This window comes from Heterodontus francisci, chromosome 7, assembly GCF_036365525.1.
Source record: "Heterodontus francisci isolate sHetFra1 chromosome 7, sHetFra1.hap1, whole genome shotgun sequence".
Taxonomy (NCBI): Eukaryota; Metazoa; Chordata; class Chondrichthyes; order Heterodontiformes; family Heterodontidae; genus Heterodontus; species Heterodontus francisci.
In genome coordinates this window covers 65342027-65362755 of record NC_090377.1, presented here as the reverse complement: position 1 = coordinate 65362755, position 20729 = coordinate 65342027, and the positions used below count along the sequence as shown (strand labels likewise).

Genomic DNA, 20729 nt, shown 5'->3' with positions numbered 1-20729 from the left:
AGCTAAAGGCAGGCGAGGACTACTGGATCCAGCAGCTAAGTGTCTTTCCACATTCCTGCTAGATCCAGCTTACCTGCTTCCACTCCCCACAACTATCCCTCCTGCAACCTCCCAAAGCCACAATCTCCCACCTCACTCTCCACCTCGGTCTTTCCAATTCCACCCTCTATCATCTGCTCCCTGGCTGTGACCGCCAATCTCCCCCCCCATGACCCATTTGGTCCCCGCCGCTGCCGCCGAGCATGCCAACCTCTCCCCCGAATCCTCCGATCTCCCCCCCCGCCGAGGCCTTTAAACTCCCCTGCAAGGCGTTCGCCTTCCAGCCTTTCCTATTCCTCCATCCTTCAACTATGTTCCCTAGCAGCGACCTGGTACCGAAGGTTTACCCACCCAACAGCCAGCTAGCGAAATGGAGACAAAAATGTTAATGAGATCCTGCCATTAAATTCACTGGACCTGAATGAAACCTGTTCTTTTGGGTTTCCTGACCACAAAACAGCAACCCCCACCCCCGCCAATTCCCTCTGTGCTAATATTGGAGCCAGTATGTCTGGGCTTCCCTCTTCTGGCTTTCAATGTTAAAGATGTAAATGACATGTTACCAAAGAATTGCTGGTGGCAAAGACTAATGGAATATTGACCTTTAGCTCAAGGAGGTTGGAATAAAAAAAAAGGAAGTGTTGCTTCAGTTGTACAGATCCTTGATCAAACCTTGTTCAGTTTTGAGCACCATACCTCAGGAAAGATATGTTGGCCTTGGAGAAGGTGCAGCACAGATTTAACATAATTAGACCAGGGCTTACGTTAAATTATGAAGACAATTTGCACAAATTGAGTTTAGTAGGTTGAAGTCTGATCTAATTTGTTTAAAATGGTAAATGGATTCAGTAAGATAAATACAGAAAAATTATTTCCTTTGATGGGGGAATCCAGAACAAGGGCCATAATTTTAAAATTAGAGTGAGCCCATTTTGGAGAAAAATCAGGAAACTTTTTTTAACGCAAAGGATAGTGGAAATCTGAAACTCCCATCCCCAAAAGACTGTGGATACTGAGTCAATTGACATTTCAAGATTGAGATTGATAGAGTTTTATTAGACAAGGGTCACAAGGTGTATGGAGAAAAGGTGGTCAAATAGACTATATTGTAATAGAATGGCAGAACAGGCTCAACAACCTAAATGATCTACTCCTGTTGCTGTGTATTTTTTAAAATTTCAATACTGCAATTTCTACAATCAATTTGCAGATTTCCAGCACCTGCAGTATTTTGCTTTATGTTCACTGAGATTATTCTGGTGGACTAAGATGTCCCTGTCATATTTGACACTTCTTTGCTGATCTGTTGTCTCATAGAGTCATTACAGCACAGAAAGAGGCCATTTGGCTCATCGAATCCATGCCAGAATCATCCGTTCCGTGTTGTGAATTTTCAGTTCACACCAAACCTAGTGCACATAGATGTGCAACTTCTGTTTTGCTGCCTTTTAGCTGTCTTCACTGGTTTTGTATTGTGAATAGTTTGCCTTTCACTGCTATTGCTGAATTTTTTTCAATCTGCTGTGCTGTCCACTTTTCTTTAGAAATTATGATTTAAATTGAATCATGCAAACAATATGTCCAGTTGAAAGTTTGCTGTTTAATTTGAACCTCTTAAATTGAATTAATTGTTAATTCAAATTACTACCCCCAAAATGGGCCTGTCCAGTGAAACCTGCTGCTTAATTTACACAATTAAGTCTGTAAGTATCAAATTAAGTCTAGCTGGAAAAAGTAAATTAATTCACCAAAAAGTATTTTTTCCTAATTACAAGTTATAGTCCATTACAGTAATGCTTTTTAAACCAACACCAGTAAATTGATACAATCTGTGTCTTTGTACTTCCAGGCGTTGTTAAAGTGGATTATGGCGATGTATCAGCCAGAAGAGGCCTGAGAGAAAGACTGAAGTGTAAATCTTTCTCATGGTACTTGGAAAATATTTATCCTGACTCCCAAATCCCAAGGCATTACTACTTACTTGGTGAGGTAGGCATCTTAAGAATTTTTTTTTCTTTTGGCAATCATTATTAACTTGTTTCTGGTAGTAAATAAGGTTTTTTTTAAATCTGTGTATTTGGGCAGAACACTAATATTGTTCTGGTCTGACATGCTTGTTCCAGGATGCGTTTTAGGATTGATTAAAGAAAATACTAGAAATACTCGGCAGATCAGGTAGCATCTGTGGAGAAACAGAATTAACATTTCAGGTTGATGACCTTTTGTCACATGCTGCCTGACCTGTTAAGCATTTCCAACATTTTCTATTTTTACTTCAGATTTCCAGCATTGGCAGTATTTTGTTTTTGCTTCAGGATTGATTAGTGTTCTAGCTTAAAAAATGCAGAATTACATAGAATTCAAAACACAGACACAGGCCATCTGGCACTACCAGTCTATGCTGGTGGTTATGCTCCAGACAAGCCTCCTCCTACTTTTTTTTTCTTGCCCTATTAACATATCCTTATATTTTCTCCCTTTTGTGTACTTATCTAGCTTTCCCCTTAAACACATCAATGCTGTTCACCTCAACCACTCCAAATGGTAGCAAGTTCCAAAAGTGGGCTGAATTTAAGTTTTTATTTGCATTTCTGTATTTTTAAAATGCAGTAGGCATCAATACCTTAATGAATTTCTATTATCCATAAGGAAAAGAAAAAGCAACGTGAGAGTGCACAGACAACTGAGACAAGCGAATGCATGATTTTATTTTTGTTTTGGGATTGCAGTTTTGTTAGTGGGAATAGCTAAATACTACTTGGCTACATTGCACCTGTAATAATCATTTTTATACTTCTCGAGCTGCTAAATTGCCATTTAACCAGTGCAAGTGATAAATCTGGAAATCTAGCTGTGGCACACATCATATTTGTGCAAAATTGCAAACGTGAGAAAATGGCAATTTCCCCATAAGCCCCTGCATGTAAATGTAACATTTGGTCAATTAAAGTATTCAGTCCCCACTGCTTATAATGGCCGCATTTGTGTGAACTTGATTTCCCCGCTGTGCACAGTGGCATTTATGAAGCCTGAAGAAAGATTATTCTCTCTCACTCACACTCTCTCTCTCTTTTGCTCACGCACCCTCTCACCCTCTCACCCTCTCACTGTGTGCCTGTAATACGCTTCCCGAGTCCAGCCCCTGCAATGGCAGTGGTAAAGATTTCGGCACAATCCTTTGCATCTGTGACAGTGACTAGGTATGTCCAGAGAATAAACTGTACCAGATGTTAGCTTTGCTACATATGTTCTTTCTACATCTGTTGTAGTTTCTTCATGCAAAGTTGACACTTCCATATTTTTTTATCCAGACATATCTAGTCACTGTTATAAATGGGGTAAGGGAAATCCAACCATGGCTGCAACTGGAGAGCCATGTCGGAGGTGCAGTGTTGAACAGATGAAGGTAATTGCCAGGGAGGGAGATGTGGATGAGCCAGCAGTGGGCTATTCATGTTTCTACTAGTCCCACAAATATCTGTTAAAAGATGGAAAGTTAATGTATATATCAAGTTCGCCTTTGAAAATTACTACTGAATCTGCTTCCACCATACTTTTAGGCAGTGCATTCCAGATCATAGCAACTCATTTCAAAAAAAACTCCTCATCTCCCCTCTGGTTCTTTTGCCAATTTTTGCCAGTTATCTTAAAGTTGTGTTCTCTGGTTACTGACTTCCTTCCAGTGGAAACTGTTAATCAAAGCCCCTCATCATTTTGAACACCTCTATTAAATCTCTAATGAATATTTTGCATCTGTCCTCACAAAAGGGGGGGATGATGCAGATATTGTAGTTAAGGAAGAGGAGTGTGAAGTATTGGATGTGATAAACATAAGGAGAGAGGAAGTATTAATGGGATTAGCATCCTTGAAAGTTGATAAATCGCCAGGTCTCGATGAAATGTATCCCAGGCTGTTAAAAGAAGCCAGGGAGGAAACAGTGGCAGGTCTGATCATCATTTTCCAATCCTCACTTGATACAGGTGTGGTGCTGGAGGATTGGAGGACTGCTAACGTTGTACCACTGTTTAAAAAGGGAGCCAGGGATAGACCAAATATTTACAGACCAGTCACACTAACCTCAGCAGTGGGCAAATTATTAGAATCAATTCTGAGAGACAGGATAAACTGTCACTTAGAAGGGCACAGATTAATCAAGGATAGTCAGCATGGATTTGTTAAGTCAAGTCTGAATAACTTGATTGAATTTTTTGAAGAAGTAACAAGGAAGATTGATGAGGGTAATGCAGTTGATGTAGTCTGCATGGATTTTAGCAAGGCATTTGACAAGGTCCCACATGGCAGACTGGTTAAAAAAATAAAAAGCCCATGGGTTCCAGAGAAATGTAGCAAGGTGGAAACAAAATTGGCTCAGTGGCAGGAAACAACAGGTAATTGTTTAAGTGTTTTTGTGACTGGAGGGCTGTTTCCAGTGGCGTTTCGCAGGGCTCAGTACTGGGTCCTCTGCCTTTTGTGGTATATGTTAACGATTTGGACGTAAATGTAGGGGACATAACCAAAAAGTTTGCAGACGACGCAAAGATTGGCCGTGTGGTAGATAGCGAGGAGGCTGCTGTAGGCTGCAGGAAGATATCGATGGCCTGGTCAGATGAGCAGAAAAGTGGCAAATGGAATTCAATGCAGAGGAGTGTGAGGTGATGCATTTGGGGAGGTCAAACAAGGCAAAGGAATACATGATTAATGGGAGAATACTGAGAGGTGTAGAGGAAGTGAGGGACATTGGAGTGAATGTCCACAGATCCCTGAAGGTAGCAGGACAGGTTGACAAGGTAGTTAAGAAGGCATATGGAATCCTTTCCTTTATTAGCCAAGATATAGAATATAAGAGCAGGGATGTTATGCTGGAACTATATAAATCATTGGTTAGGCCACAACTTGTGTACTGTGTGCAGTTCTGGTCACCTTGTTACAGAAAGGATGCAATTGCACTAGAGAGGGTTCAGAGGAGATTTACGAGGTTATTGATGGGACTAGAAAAATGCAGCTGTGAGGAAAGATTGGAAAGGCTGGGGTTGTTCTCCTTGGAACAGAGAAGGCCAAGAGGAGATATGATTGAAATGTACAAAATTATGAGGGGCCTGGATAGAGTGGATGTGAAGGGCCTATTTACCTTAGCAAAGAGGTCAGTGCTTAGGGGGCACAGATTTTAAGTGATTGGTAGAAATATTAGAGGGGAGATGAGGAAAATATTTTTATTCCAGAGGGTGGTGGGGTCTGGAAGTTTCTGCCTGAAAGGATAGTAGAGGCAGAAACCCTCAACTCATTTAAAAGGTGTCTGGATATGCACCTCAAGTGCTGTAACCTGCAGGGCTACAGATCAAATGCTGGAAGATGGGATTAGACTGGGTGGGTTGTTTTTTTGGCTGGCGTAAACACGATAGGCCAAGTGGCCTCTTTCTGTGCCATAAACTTTCTATGATTCAATGATGCTATGATTCTAATTCGTTTTCACACAGAAGGTTGAGTCTTTTGAATATAATACCACTCAATTAATGGAACGCAATACCAGTTGATTAGTGATTAAATCAGAAAACATGTGAACATTTAAGAATAGGTTAGATTGATGGTTGAAGGAAAGGGGAACAAAGGGAGATGGAAACAGTGTAAGCACATGGTCTTAGAACTACTGTTCATGTGGAGAATAAACACCATCATGAAGTAGTTGGGCCAAACAGCCAGTTTCTTCATAGTATATAAACCTACAGACAAATTACAAAATTGGGGGAGGGCTAGCTTCAAAACCCAAGCAAGATCAACCCTTCCACTGCTAAAACAGACACATATGCATCAATTTTATTCATTGTGTGGTGTCAGCCAGGGCTCAGTGGGTAGCACTCTCACCTCTAAGTCATCAGGTTCTGCATTCAAGTACCACTCCAGACCCTGAGCACAAAAATCAAGACTGACACTCCACTGCAATATTGAGGGAGTGCTGCACTGTTAGAGGTGCTGCCTTTCGGGTGAAACATCTGTCGGCTCGGGTGGATGTTAAAGATCCCATGGCACTATTTTGAAAAGGAGCGAGGGAGTTATTCCTGGTGTCCTGGACAATATTTATTCCTCACTCAACATCACAAAAAGAGATTATTTGGTCATTATCGCATTGCTGTTTGTGGGAGTTTGCTGCCACGTTTCCTACATTACAACAGTGACTACACTTCAAAAGTACTTTATTGGCTGTAAAGTGCTTTGAGATGTCTAGTTGTTGTGAAAAGTGCTATATAAAAGCAATTTTTTCTTTTTTAATCTTCCAATTTTGTGTTTAATAGTGCACTACCAGTCATATGAGGCTCTAGTAATAACTTAATGCCCTTGATACTACTTACATATAAACTCTGGATTGGCTTAAAGGGTTTAAAGACAATGGGGGAGAAATTCATTTGTGTAGCATCGCTTCAAGTGGTGTTACGCAGACTACATCGATCCCCTGAGGGTAGGCAACATCACAGGCGGCTACCCACGTGGCATGTGCGGCGCTCTTCAATGATATCAATGAGGAGCACTGCAAAGATAGCAGCTCGCCACACTGCCTGCCCCAGGGAATTGACCCAAATCTGCATCACGCCCCTAGAAGCAGTGCTATGCGAACATATGCCACCCCAATAAATCCCCAAGGATGCATGTTATTACCAGTGATTCTGTACTGCTGAGGCATGAAATGAAACAGGGGCCAGAATCAGCAAAGTGCTGACAGTCATCATGATGGAGCTAATGAATACAGGGAGGAACCCACAGCATGGAAACAGAACAAGGTGGATACTTACATTCAAAAAAGACATTGCAACAAATCTTACTTCAGAAGCTGCCAAAAAAAATTGAATGTGATCAGGAACAAACTGCCCTGAAATGACCAATAAATCCTGGATTTCAAAGGGACAAAAGCAAATTCAGAAGCCACGATGCTCCACACAGCATGTTATTATCTGTGTCTGAATTTTTCCTGTAGCCTTCAATCTTGTAATCCTGTTCCTAATCATCATTTGTTCTCTTTTTAAAAGGTGTTAAATACATCAGATGGGTGTTTATTCCACCTACCCGCTACTCAGTGAGAAGGAGTGGAGGCAAAAATCTTATCATAGCTTTGCTTGAAGCTAGTTTTGTACTTGTGTCCTCCAGTACTGTGTACCTGAATATATGTAATATGTATTTCATTTGTAGAAAATTTGAATTTACAGTGATTTCAACATGAATGTGTTTGTCCATAACCGGTCATATCTAATTATTTTCAGATTAGAAATGTTGCTACAAACCAGTGCCTCGACAATATGGGGCGGAAGGAAAATGAAAAGGTGGGCATCTTCAATTGCCATGGCATGGGGGGAAATCAGGTAAGACCCCAATATTTAAAGTCAGGAGCTTGTTATAATTTTTTCTTCTGTTTCCTGCCCAGCAATGGGGCACATTGATAGGCTGGCCGGCTGCCAGGCAGGAAAACCAATGGCAAGAGGCTGAAGCCAGGGACTCTTTGGGATGGTTCCTAGCAATGGAGAGAAGGGAGGGAAAGAGATATCCGGATTGGGGGAAAGGGGCTCATTATGGGTGGGTGGGAATGAGAGATTGGGGCTAGAGGTAGTGTGGGGAGGCCATCATGGGAGGGAGTGAGAAATTGAGGCTGGATGGATAGATGTCCGCAATCACAGCGGGTAGGCTGTAGGCTTCCTTGAGGGGCTGAGGGGAGTGCTCCTTCTTTAGGCCTACAAGGAGTGTTATAAATGGCACCTAACTTCTTGAGCCAGCAGCTGCTGCCTCCCTTTTACCTGACCCCTGGGAAACCCGTGTGACAACTATTGAGTTTAATTAAGGCTTCCAATTGAACTGTGGGAGCCTGATTTAAATATGTTAATGAAGTATCCCACCTTGACTTGCACACTAGAAAACCTTCCGCCTCTTGACGGTAGGACACTCATATGCCACAAAGCCTGCTGTTGTAAAAAGGAAATGGGCACATATTCAGTGAGTTGGGGATGTTTTCCCAGTTTTAACATTTTTAACCTGACCCCACTCTCTCCTGCCCATTGTGGCAGGGTTATATCGAGGCCAACTTGTCAGAAGTTTATGTAAGTTAGCTCTAGTGGTTGACAGCTCACATGACACACAGTCCAAATTGATGCTCTGCTTTTCGAAAAAGGTCTTTGAGCTGGTTTCTTTGTCCTGGTAACCAAGATTCCTGTCCTGTCTTTAAGCAGAGTTATGTGAGTTACATGACTTTTCTGACTCCATCTTACACTACATTAACAATCATAGTGTTTAAAACATAATCAGGTTATAAAGTCCAGCGTTCATAAAACTCTGATAAGGCCAGAGTTTGTAGGAGCAGAAGGAAGTCAACTAATTTGAATGAGCTGGGTGGATATCTGTACTCCAAGGGCACATCTGCAGGGTCCATCTGCCTAGGAAGCTGCATATTGCAATAAAAGTGACTGGATCTGGAAGAGGTATCAGGTTGTCCCCTCCCCCCCCCCCCCTCCCCCCCCCTCCACCCCCCACAAAAGATGAATTTCTGGTCCCATGGTTCCCTTTGTAATAAAGCTGATAATTATTTTATATTAAATTCTACCTCTTCAATCTTCAGGGGTCCAGGCTGTAATCCATGCCAGGACCCCAGCTGATCCCAATTCTTGTCATGGAGGTAGCTGGTGTGCCAGTTCTCGCCAATCATTCCACCACAAAGATACCCCAGGGCAAAGGTTGTAGGAACTCCAAAAGATTTTCAGTCTTTATTGAAATGTAAAATTTCTGAGATGTGTAAGTATTTGGCAAAATGAAAGCTGATTATATTGGATAGCAGAAGATTTCTACAGTGGTGTGGGAGGCTTGGGTGTTAAGGACAAGTGCACAGAACAGATGCACTGTGATGATGGACTGCAGCTGACAATGTAGTGTGACCTAATGTTGTGAAGACCTGGATGTGTACCATTATTTGTAGCCACCTTTGACTTTTCAATCTCAATCCTGTTTATTCCCATATATGGATTTGTAGCAGGCTATGTTTATTAATAGGAACTGCTATATTATGATCCTCAAACAACTGACTTTGAAAAATAAAGTATAAACCTACGTAAAAGGTACTGTAGAATACAGTAGAACCTTCATAAAACAAGAAATGAACCATATTAACTAATTTAACTTTGCAGTGGGTTCATAATTTCTACCATGCTGAAAATAGATGTTTGCGATATAGCTGATAGGGACACCCTGAGGCTGAAACGACAGCTGCTGGAAGCTGGATGTGCGACTATGCTGATATATCCACAGTTTAGTGCTTACCATGATTGAGTTGCATAGAAGAAATTGCACCTAAGCCCATCGGCTGTTGGAGCTACCATTTGATAGGGTGTAGTGTAGGAGGATGGTGACAATGCAGTCACATATTTTATGGTGAGATTTGCTGTGCATTATGCCACTTGGGAGGAGTTCCTGGTAACTGCTGTCCATTGAATGAAGGCCACATCCAAACTTGCAAGTTGTTTGATCATTATTACTGGTCTTGTGGAGAACGACAAGTGGGTCTCTTTTCGGCTGGCTCTGAAATAATGTATTTGATGATGGGAGAGTGGAACTGAATTAACTTTTTGTGACAGAATTGATCATCTGATAGGTAAGCCAAGTAGCCCCTTTGTACTTTTGGGTCCTTTTTGAAGCTTGAGCAGCCAGCCTAGCTTATCACTGCAAACGAGAGGTCAGACCTCTCACTGGAGACTGAGATTGTTTTCATTTGGCTGTTAACATTTGGCTGTTTGGCATTTGGCTGCTAACCTTAAGAGTGAAGGTGCTGCTAGCTGGAAAGCAGAAGAAAGTTTATCAATGCTCTGTGCTGATAAGGTGTATAGCTGTGGGCAGTGACCCCCCCCCCCCAATTTAAATATCGACCCATGTCTGGGCCCTCTAAACTGCAAATATATTCTCTAGAGTAAGTGGGATGTAATTGGAAGCGGTGAACAGAGTTGACATATGTGATTTTCTCAATAGTTTGGTTTGATTTACAGATTGTTGTTTGGTAATACAGAACTTGAGTATTGCTGAAAATAGAGACATTTTGTCGAAGCTTTTCTTCTTGCACTCATCAGTACAATTTGTAAGAATACCAATCTAAGGGAAGGCAACATTTATACTGTATGAAAAGAAAATGCTGATTGGTTGGCAAGTGGACTCTAATGGTAGAGGAGTTGCCATGGCGAATGTACCAGTTTATGGTGACTGACAGTTAACTGCTAGGCTTTGTTTGAAATTTAAACCAGGCAGCTTGACTCTGGTCAAGGCATTGCCCTGAGGAATGAACCAGTGAATAGCTGTCACATTTTTTTAGCTGAAAGAGGCGCAATGTGTGTACATGTTCTTTCTGTCTGCAAAGAACAGGGCCCTGTGTATTAATATATGTAGCTTGCAGCACGCACAAATGCGCCACACCGCGAGCTTGACCGACAATCATAATTTGGTTGTCAGCGTAATTGTCAGCACACTGAGGATTATTAAGCAAATGTTGCCCAATCGCAGAATCACATCTAATGTTGAACACTGTTTTGAGTTTTGCAAGCACAGGCTGGCTGGGTACGGCCTGTACCTTGCCCGTTGCGAACGGCAGAAGGGACATGTTGTTTGATACAATCCACAAGTCTTTGGGACATACAGCCTATATACCTAGCATCACACTGGCATTGAAATTCATATATTACATTACTCATTCATGTGATAGGCAGAAAGTCTTCTTGGCTTGACGGCAGCATCCTGTTAGTGGCGATCACCACACGTGTTGCTACTGCATATCGGCCATACGTCCCAAAAACTCATGGATCATATCAAACGACATGTCCCTTCCATTGTTCACAATGGGCAAGGTACAGGCCGTACCCAACCAGCCCATACTTGCAAAACTGAAAACACAGTGTCCAATATTAGATGTGATTCCGCGATTGGCCAACATTTGCTAAATAATCTTCAATGTGCTAAGAATTATGCCGACAACCAATTTAAGATTGTCAGTAGGGCTCGCAGTGTGGTGCATTTGCGCGTACTGGAAGCTACATATATTAATACACAGGGCCTTGTTCTTTGCAGACAGAAAGAACATGTACACGCATTGCACCTGTTTCAACTAAACAAAATAAATGACAGCCATTCGCTGGTTCATTCCTCAGGCCAATACCTTGACTGATAAGAGTCAAGCTGCCTGGTTTAAATTTCAAACAAAACTTGGCAGTTAACTGTCAGTCACCATAAACTGGTGCATTCTCCATGGCAACGCCTCTACCAATCAGCACTCTCTTCTCATATAGTATAAATTTGTTGCTTTCCCTTACATTGGTATTCTTGCAAATTGTCCTGATGAGTGCAAGACAAAAAGTTTTGACAAAATGTCTCTAATTTCAGCAATACTTGATTTACAGATTCTTATGTATAATATAGTGCAGATTCATATTAGGCAGCTTGCTGACTCAAACAAAAACCTTTGAGTCTCTTTTATATAACAAACTTCCCTTTGAAGAATGACAGTATTAGAAGATTTCAGTAATCTGGCATTTTCTTTCATAACCTGTTTATTCCATTTTTTAATTATCACGTTGCATATTAATTTTCATGCATTTTTGGAGTTAAGGTGAAATAGAGAATAAGAATATGTGCTACTTTGTAGGCAACATAATACTTCTAAATACATACTGTTATAAAAATTGAGTATTTTGCACATGGTTTATTCTTTTATTTACAACATTTTTAGATTAAAATATGCCTTCTTAAAAGTTTCATGTACAAATTGGAAGTTTGTCATTCATTTAGCCAGCACATTGGGATAGCAATACAAACTTTGGCAAACCAAATAATCCTCAACATGCGAATACTTTGATTGCATGGTCATGAAAACAGATTACATTCACTTAGTGTAATCAGTGAGTCAGCTTGCTTTGAACTGGGTGTCATCAGAATGCTTCAGTAACTTTACATGTGGTTTCTATTTGCATTTCTTATCAAACACAGCAGGTTGCAATCTTCTTTCAAGTTGAAATCAATGGACAAATAACTTGCAGGCCACACACCTGTTATTTTCTAATCTGTCTGCTGCATGCAATGCCTTCTCGGTGGTCTGTGGTATTTTGTAAGTGGTGAATGTTTTGAGTAGTGTGTGGCGATAGCCTCTCTCTTACAGATTGACCTGACTGTATTTCAAAGGATTTTATGGGTGTAAGGATCTTTTTGATATATTGATTGCAATTCTGACCTAATGAAACATGTATGGGAGCAAAATGTGGCTCTGTTGGAAAACCCCAAGAAAGACTATAGGGATCAGATGAATATTTATTTTTGAGAAGTATTTGTCTTATCTATTGTTTGAGAGATCTGCAAAGAAAACCATGCAAAAGAAACTCAACTGACAAATTCAATCGTTTTACCCTTTAAAAACTGTCGTTAGCTGAGGCTGGATTTTGAACCCCTGCTGGGGGCAGGAACTGAGACTGGCATGCCAATTCCCCAGCTCCATCCCGCCACTGGGCTATTTTCCCAGAGGGAGGATAGAGGGCGGGCAGCAGAGCTATCTGCCCACACGTGTTGGGTAGCCAATTGAGCTGCTTAAGGGCTATTGAGGCCTGTTAGAGGCTGACCGGGATTTTCCAGTCGGCCTCCAGGTCCCTGCAGCTGCCTGGAGGCAGGCTTAGAGGCCCTGCACCATCCCTGTCCTGCTTCACCCTACAGTGGTGGCCTGGCTACAAAGGCCCTTTTTATTTTACAGTTGAGAGCCCACTCGCCGTCCTTTATAGGACAACAAGCGCACCCTTTGCCATTAATTGGCCAGCTTGGGGAAAATCACAGGTGAGTGACTGTTCACCACACACTGCGGACGTCTGACCTCCATATTAGCACGACGGCAGCGTCACAAAGTCCACAGGAAAATCATGCCCCGGTTTCTCCCTCATTCACTTCTTAAATAGTGGGGTGACATTGACAATTGTCTAATCCAAAAGCACAATTCTGTAATCTTAAGATTTGGAAAATTATGACCTACTAATTTGCAATTTCCTGACATTTGTTTTAATACACTGGGGAGGAAACCATCATGTCCCAGAGCTTTATCTACACAAAGTCCCATTGTTTTCTTTATTACCATTTTTTTGCACCTCTTATTGTTTTCCTTGTATCTATTTGTTGTTTTTTATAGTTCTCCCAAACTACGAAATTTCCACTTAACCTTGCATTTGTGTATTCCTTTTCTTTTAGCTTGATATAATTTCTTCCCTTATTTGATAACCATGGTTGCTTCACTACAGAAATGGAGCTTTTGCTTTTTTGGGGGTATGTACTGGTTTTGTATCCTGCCAAATATTTCTTTGAATACTTTCCACCCTGCAGGTTTCCCCATTAACAGCTCAGTTTACTGCTGTCAATTTATTTCTGATCCCTTCAAAATTTGCCTTAGTTAATTTTAAAATCTTAGTTTGAGACTCTGTGGTTCGGATTTTCAAAGTGGAGGCGGGAAACAGGAGCCTGATCTAGTTTTTGGTCTGAAAGCTGCCTCCTCTAAGAAGCTGATGAAGATTGCAATTTTGAAGTGGGAAAGCCCTTGACTGGTATGGAGATGTGGTTTCCTATCCTCTTCGAGCCAGTGGGATTGAAAATGGCAGTTTGTCATGTCAAGTTCATGTAGACTTTCATGGCAGCCATCACTGAGGCTGTTGGTTGTCCTGAGGGAGAAATATGTTCCACAGCACCAGAGAGAAGTGAAATGTCACAGGGGAGCTGGATGCCTAGCGAGTACCTCCAGGTGTCTCTGAACATTAACACTTAACAGTTTCACAACTTTTTAAAAAAAAATTTTGCTTTTCTAATTTTACGACCAAAATAAACAACTTCACACTTCCCTACATTATACTCCATTTGCCATCTTGTTGCCCACTCATTTAACCTGTCTTTATCTCTTTGCAGCCTCTCTACATCCTCCTCGCAGCTTATCTTTCCACCAAGCTTCGTATCATCAGCAAACTTCGATACATTACTCTCTGTCTCTTTGTGCAAATCATTAATATAGAGTGTAAATAGCTGAGGCCCCAGCACTGATCCTTGTGCACCCCACTATTCACTGCTTGCCAACTTGAAACTGCTGATTTATCTCTACTCTCTGCTTCCTGTCTGTTAACCAATCCTCTCGTCACGCTAATATATTACCCCCAACTCCATGAGCCCTTATCTTGCCTATTAATCTTTGTGTGGCACCTTATTGAATGCCTTTTGAAAATCCGGGTATACTACATTTACTGGTTCCCCTTTATCTACCCTACTAGGTACATTTTCAAAAAGCTCCAATAAATTTGTCAAATAGGATCTCCCTTTAGTAAAACCATGCTGACTTGTTCTAATCATACTATGCTTTTCAAGTGCAATGTTAAGACGTTTTTAATAATTTCCAGCATCTTCCCAATGACTGTTGGGCTAACTGGCCTGTAGTTCCTTAATTTCACTGTACCTCTTTTCTTGTCCCCTTGGAGCCATCCATGCACTTTGGGGGTTGGAGTGAAGATCTGAGGCAGCCTGGACTGGTGGCAGATGAAGGTGTCATGGCAGCTGCCAGGAAAGTGAGTGCAAACATGGAGAAAGCCCTTGTTGTAGTTGCAGACCATTTGGACATTGAGGGAGTGGATGCCACATGGTTACAATCAATGATGCCCTGCACCTGAAGGACTCCATCAATGGCGTCAAAACCTAATGCCCTCTGTGCCAGTGTAGGCCCATCTGTTTCAAAGTAGTTGTGGTCCCCGCCCTCCTGAAAAGGGCATCAGTGACCTGCCTGATGGCTTAATGAGATACCACCTAGTTCCACAGCCGATCCCTGGAACGACCTGGTTACATAGAAGTTTAGAGCACCCAAGGCCTTGACGGCTGCAAGTAGGGCACTGCCTTGGGGGTCATGAGGCCTCAGGTCATTGTGGATCAGAGCTCACAGGACCGAGACCATCCCCCTGGATAGACACAGTCTCCTACTGCACTGGCGCTCTGTCATCTGCAGATAGCTGACTCTTGGGCTGTGCACCCGATATCTTGGGTAGAGCCTGCTTCCCCTTGCAGCCCCCCATTGTGCTACTCTGGCCTCCTGCTCCCCTGGAGGGTATATATGCTACAGTTCATGCTGGCTTCTCTGTCCAATGTCAGAGTCACCTGTTCCCATCTGACCTCCATTAACTGAGCCTTTAATGCTCATCAGGCATTCAGTGGGCTCACTTCCATATCCTGTCTCATGTCACTCTCCAATGTAACATTTAACTCCTTCATTTGCAACAGTATCTTCAGTGGGATACATCTGAGGCACCTGAGCTTCATTTGCTGTCACTGTTTTAATTTCCATTGCCCTCATCTCCCTCCAGAATGTTGACAATGCTGCCGTGTTCCTCCCATGGCGTTTTCTCTGTTACCAGCATTTAAAAATAGCTTCCTGATCCTGACAAGCCTGTTAATGAGCTCTTCCATGAGATCAACAGGCAATTAATTAGAGGTGAGCGCCCAACCCATTCCCTCCCTGCCAGCAGCACTTTGAAAATGTCATCATGTTCTGGGGGTGGCAGGACTGTGATGGAATCTGTGATTGCAAAGCTTGTTCTTTTTTAGACCCTGACTGAGATGGAAACTAGAACTGAAACAGAAGCTGGAAAAATAGCTTCAGGTTTCCGGTGGAAACTGGCAGTGGTTAGATCCAGATTAAAGGAGAGAGTGTTCTCTCCAGACTAGGCAGGAATGGAGCACTGGCAAGCAGAAGAAAGTGAAGACTGAATTCAGGAGCTGTTTCTGTTACTTAAAGTAGTCAACTAACCAGACCCGGCCATACAGTGCACAGGTTGTCGCTGAATGACTCGGATGAAGGGAAGACTGGTAAATCCATGCCATCAAGCCTGTGAGCAGAGATGAGGAGGTTCTGGTGAAGTGTGCCTTGTGGTGACGGCCATACCAGTGGAATTTGAGTTGAGGGGACTGCTGTCGGAAGAAGGACAGCGGCTAACTCCTTGAAGAAAGGAGCTGAAAATCTACCTGAGGAACTTGAGTTGTGAAGAACTGTGTAAATGTATTTGTTGCCACATATGCTGGATGAATTACTCAGTGAAACTGTGATCCATCTTTGTTGTACCTGATAGTTAAGGTGAATGTACCATGATCTGTCTGCTTCATGTTTAATTAATTTATTTTGGTTTGAGTGTTAAAGTAAAATATATAAAAGTTAAATCTTGTTTGTTTTGCTTTCCTAAATTGTGGGCAATTGGTGAATTTGATTCTTTTCGTTTGTTGGTCTCCACAGGGATCATAAAGGGTCCCAATGCCGATCTGAGAACACAATCTTCAAATCGCGCTCACTGCTGTCCCCACTCTCAGTAGTGTTTAAAAATCCAGCCCTCTATATTCAAGCCTAATATCAAGGATCAGTATAAGGAATTTTCCTCCACACAAGATCAGATGGCAGGTTGTTCAACCTTGCCCGTCTTAGAGCGAAAACCAAAGTACGGAAGGTCCTCATCAGGGAACTCCTCTTTGCTGCACTAACATCCCACACAGAAGAGTGTCTGCAGAGACTCATCGACAGGATTGCGGCTGCGTGCAACAAATTTGACCTAACCATCAGCCTCAAGAAAACGAACATCATGGGACAGGACATCAGAAATGCTCCATCCATCAATATCGGCGATCACGCTCTGGAAGTGGTTCAAGAGTTCACCTACCTAGGCTCAACTATCACCAGTAACCTGTCTCTCGATGCAGAAATCAACAAGTGCATGGGAAAGGCATGCGCTGCTATGTCCAGACTGGCCAAGAGAGTGTGGGAAAATGGCGCACTGACACAGAACACAAAAGTCCGAGTGTTTCAAGCCTGTGTCCTCAGTACCTTGCTCTACGGCAGCGAGGCCTGGACAACGTATGTCAGCCAAGAGCGACGTTTCAACTCATTCCATCTTCGCCGCCTCTGGAGAATCCTTGGCATCAGGTGGCAGGACTGTATCTCCAACGCAGAAATCCTCGGGGCGGCCAACATCCCCAGCATATAAACCCTACTGAGCCAGCGGCGCTTGAGATGGCTTGGCCATGTGAGCCGCATGGAAGATGACAGGATCCCTAAGCACGCATTGTACAGCGAGCTCGTCACTGGTATCAGACCCACTGGCGTCCATGTCTCCGCTTTAAAAACATCTGCAAATGCGACATGAAGTCCTGTGATATTGATCACAAGTCGTGGGAGTCAGTTGCCAGTGATCACCAGAGCTGGCGGACAGCCATAAAGGCGGGGCTAAAGAGTGGCGAGTCGAAGAGACCTAGCAGTTGGCAGGAAAAAAGACAGAAGTGCAAGGAGAGAGCCAACTGTGTAACAGCCCTGACAACCAATTTTATCTGCAGCGCCTGTGGGAGAGTCTGTCACTCTGGCCTTTATAGCCACTCGAGGCGCTGCTCCACAAACCACTGACTACCTCTAGGTGCTTACCCATTGTCTCTCGAGACAAGGAGGCCAAAGAAGAAGAATATCAAGTTCAATCATATGGTCACTATTTGCAAGATGCTCCCTTACTGTCAGATTTTTAGCTAATTCTGGTTCGTTACTGCTCATTAAATCCAGTCTTATCTGTTCCATTGTCAATTCCAAATCACATATTGTTTTAAGAGGTCTGTAAACAGTTCCTACTGGAGTCTGGCATCCATCGTTATTCCTTAACTCTACCCATGATAGTTCCACTGCCGGATCACCCTTACTGAAATATTTCTTGCTGCTGTAAATGTCTTTTATATCAATATTGCTGCTATTACTAATTCCCCAATTTCCCTGTGCTTTCTAAAGATCATATCGACTGGGATATTTAGTTCCCAATAATAGTTACATTGTATTTAAGAACATATGAAATAGGAGTAGGCTATTCAAGCTTATTCCACCATTAAATAAGATCATGGCTGATCTTCTACCTCAACTCCACCTTCCACACAATTTCTTAATTCCCTTCGTACCCATAAATCTATTGATCTCTCTGTCTTGAATATACTCAACGATTTGAGCATCCACAGATCTGTGGGGTAGAGAATTCCAAAGATTCATACTCCTTTGAGTGAAAAAATGTTCTTCTCATCTTAGTCTAAATGGCTGACCCCTTCCACAGAAACTGTGAACCCTGGTTCTAAACTCTCCAGCCAGAGAAACGTCCTCCCAACATCTGCCCTGTCCAGCCCCTTGAGAATTTTATATATCAGTTAGATTGCCTCTCATCCTTCTCAATTATAGCGAATATAAGCTTAGTCTACTCAATAACTCCTTTTATAGGATTATCTCTCACCCCAAGAATCAGTCTAGTGAGCCTTCATTGTACACCCTTGAAGGCAAGTATATCCTACCTTGGGTAGGGAGACTAAAACTATACACAGTGCTCCAGGTGTGGTCTCACCAAGGCCCTATATAATTGTAATAAGACTTCTTTACTATTATACTCCAGTCCCTTTGTAACATCATTTGCTTTCCTAATTGCTTGCTGTATTTGCATGTTAACTTTGACTCGTGTACAAGGACACTCCGGTCACCTTTCCAGTCTTATAAATTGATATAAAATGCACAGAACACACGATATAATAAAATTCTAAAAAGTTATAGTTATTAGGATGAGCAAGAGGTTTTCTACTTATGAACCAAACTGCTTCATGATGCATGTTTGCAGTTTCAAGACAATCAGGCCTACCATTTGCCAATAGGCAAAAATGTACATATTTCAGGTTTTTGATAGAACATGCCAATGATTACTGTAAGCAATTTATTTACTGATTCAAAAATTTTAATTATTTAAAATAGGAACAAGGAGCTGGAATAAGGATGCTGATCCACTCCTGCTCCTTCCAGCTCCACGTTAAGCTTTAAAAAAAGTATACTATTTTTTTCTTTGTTTGCTGCTGATGCTTAACTGCAGTGATCACTGAGGTTCCTATGCAGAGCAGGTCTTGCTGAGTGTTGTCCATTTAGCAAAGAGTTCCTTAAACATGCATTGGTCTCCCAGACCCCTTCCATGTGTAAATGATTCCTGAAAAAATTCCCCCACCCAACATGGGGTTGGATGACTTTTGGACGACTTTGGGCACGGGTCATTGTCTCCAGAAATTTTATGCTCAGAAAATGGGTGCAGTGAGGACTAATATCTCCCCTAGTGGTTCGAAACTGAATAGAACACAATGAGGAAAACACATTTCAAGCATCCTTCCAGAGACAGTCCTGACTATTTTGATATATTTATGTGTACAAGTAGGATGAATTGTTTATATAAAGATATCCTTCAATTTCTCTAAAATACCTATTTTCCCTTAAATTCACTATGGGAGATCAATCAAACTATTTTTTTAATTGAATCTCTACAGTGCTTTGAAGCCTGTTTTATAGCATTTTTTTTACAGGGGGAATGTAATATCCATCACTAATAAAAATAAACACCTAAAGTTTTAAGACTATCAATTGATAGTAATAGCTGCAGGGATTTCTTGGTGTAAAGCAGAAATTTTGTCATTTTTTTTCTCCTCCCTCCAGGTATTCTCCTACACAGCAGATAAAGAGATCAGGACAGATGATCTATGTCTGGATGTGTCTAGGCTAAATGGTCCAGTTGTCATGTTGAAGTGTCATCACATGAGGGGGAACCAACTATGGGAATACGATGTACAGGTATGTTTGTTTCTCACTTAGTCATGATTTATAAAGTAGGTTTAGAGTCCCATATTTATCATTATCTTCATGCATTAGGAGGATGTTTAAACATTAGTGACACAAATAGTACATAGAGGGAAATTTCTTCCTCAGAGGGATACAAAGCATGCACCTCACTACATTTTTTAACCTGCATTTAAGTGGTATAAAAATTAATTTTTATTGGATTTCAAACCAATACTTTTTCAGGAAAGTATTCTATACAGCAACGGAGATAAAAATGTTGCTTTAAACCCTGACAGTTATTCATTACATTCTATAAGCTTAACCACGGTATTTTCCACTAGCAATGTACTATAAAATTAGGTTTCCTTAATCTTGGTAAAAGTGCTTAAGCTCATGTACAGTGAAAAAATGAACTGCTCAAAATTCAAGAATGCACCATTTGACAATACAGGCACTCCAAATCTGATACTTTATACAGATGATTTTATACCATATCGTTCTAGCACAGAAGGAGGTCATTCTGTCCAGTGCTAGGTTTTCAGATGGAACTCTAAGTCCATTTCCATATATATTTTTAAATATTTTATTTCAAATATTTATCCAATTCCAATTTCAGATTGTTAATGTCTCTACCTCAATAGTCAATTGTTGTAAAGCATTCCATATGTTAACAATCTTCTGAAGGAGAACACATTTCTTCTAAATTCTCACTTCTTGTAATAATTCTGGGTCTACAGCCCCTTGATACCAATTTGTCAACAATGGAAACTATGTTTGATTGTTTACACTCTCTCTCAAAAACACCTACCTCGAAAATATCCATCAGATGATCTGTTGACTTCTCCCATTCACCTGAAAAAGCCCCGGTTTTCTTCATGACTATACCTTTTATTTTCTTGTGAATCATCATTTTACCCTTTCCATGGTTCTAAGTATCTGATCAATGATGGAATTCCTAGAACTGCAATACTTGAACTGTGACCTTTTCCAATTCAACATGACCACTTAATTTTTTTACTCAATAACTGCCTACCCAAAAGT

The 20729-nt window shown here is 41.6% G+C and overlaps 1 protein-coding gene across 5 annotated transcripts in view; it reads left to right on the top strand.

Annotated features, from left to right (window-relative positions):
• Positions 1 to 20729, top strand: part of galnt13 (polypeptide N-acetylgalactosaminyltransferase 13) — a 542151-nt gene that overhangs the window by 481979 nt on the left and 39443 nt on the right. For all 5 annotated transcript variants that reach the window (XM_068035308.1, XM_068035305.1, XM_068035304.1 and 2 more), the window contains 3 exons: positions 1889 to 2028; positions 7288 to 7386; positions 19566 to 19700. In XM_068035308.1, coding sequence (XP_067891409.1) covers positions 1889 to 2028; positions 7288 to 7386; positions 19566 to 19700 — 374 coding nt within the window. The remainder of the gene's footprint in view (positions 1 to 1888; positions 2029 to 7287; positions 7387 to 19565; positions 19701 to 20729) is intronic.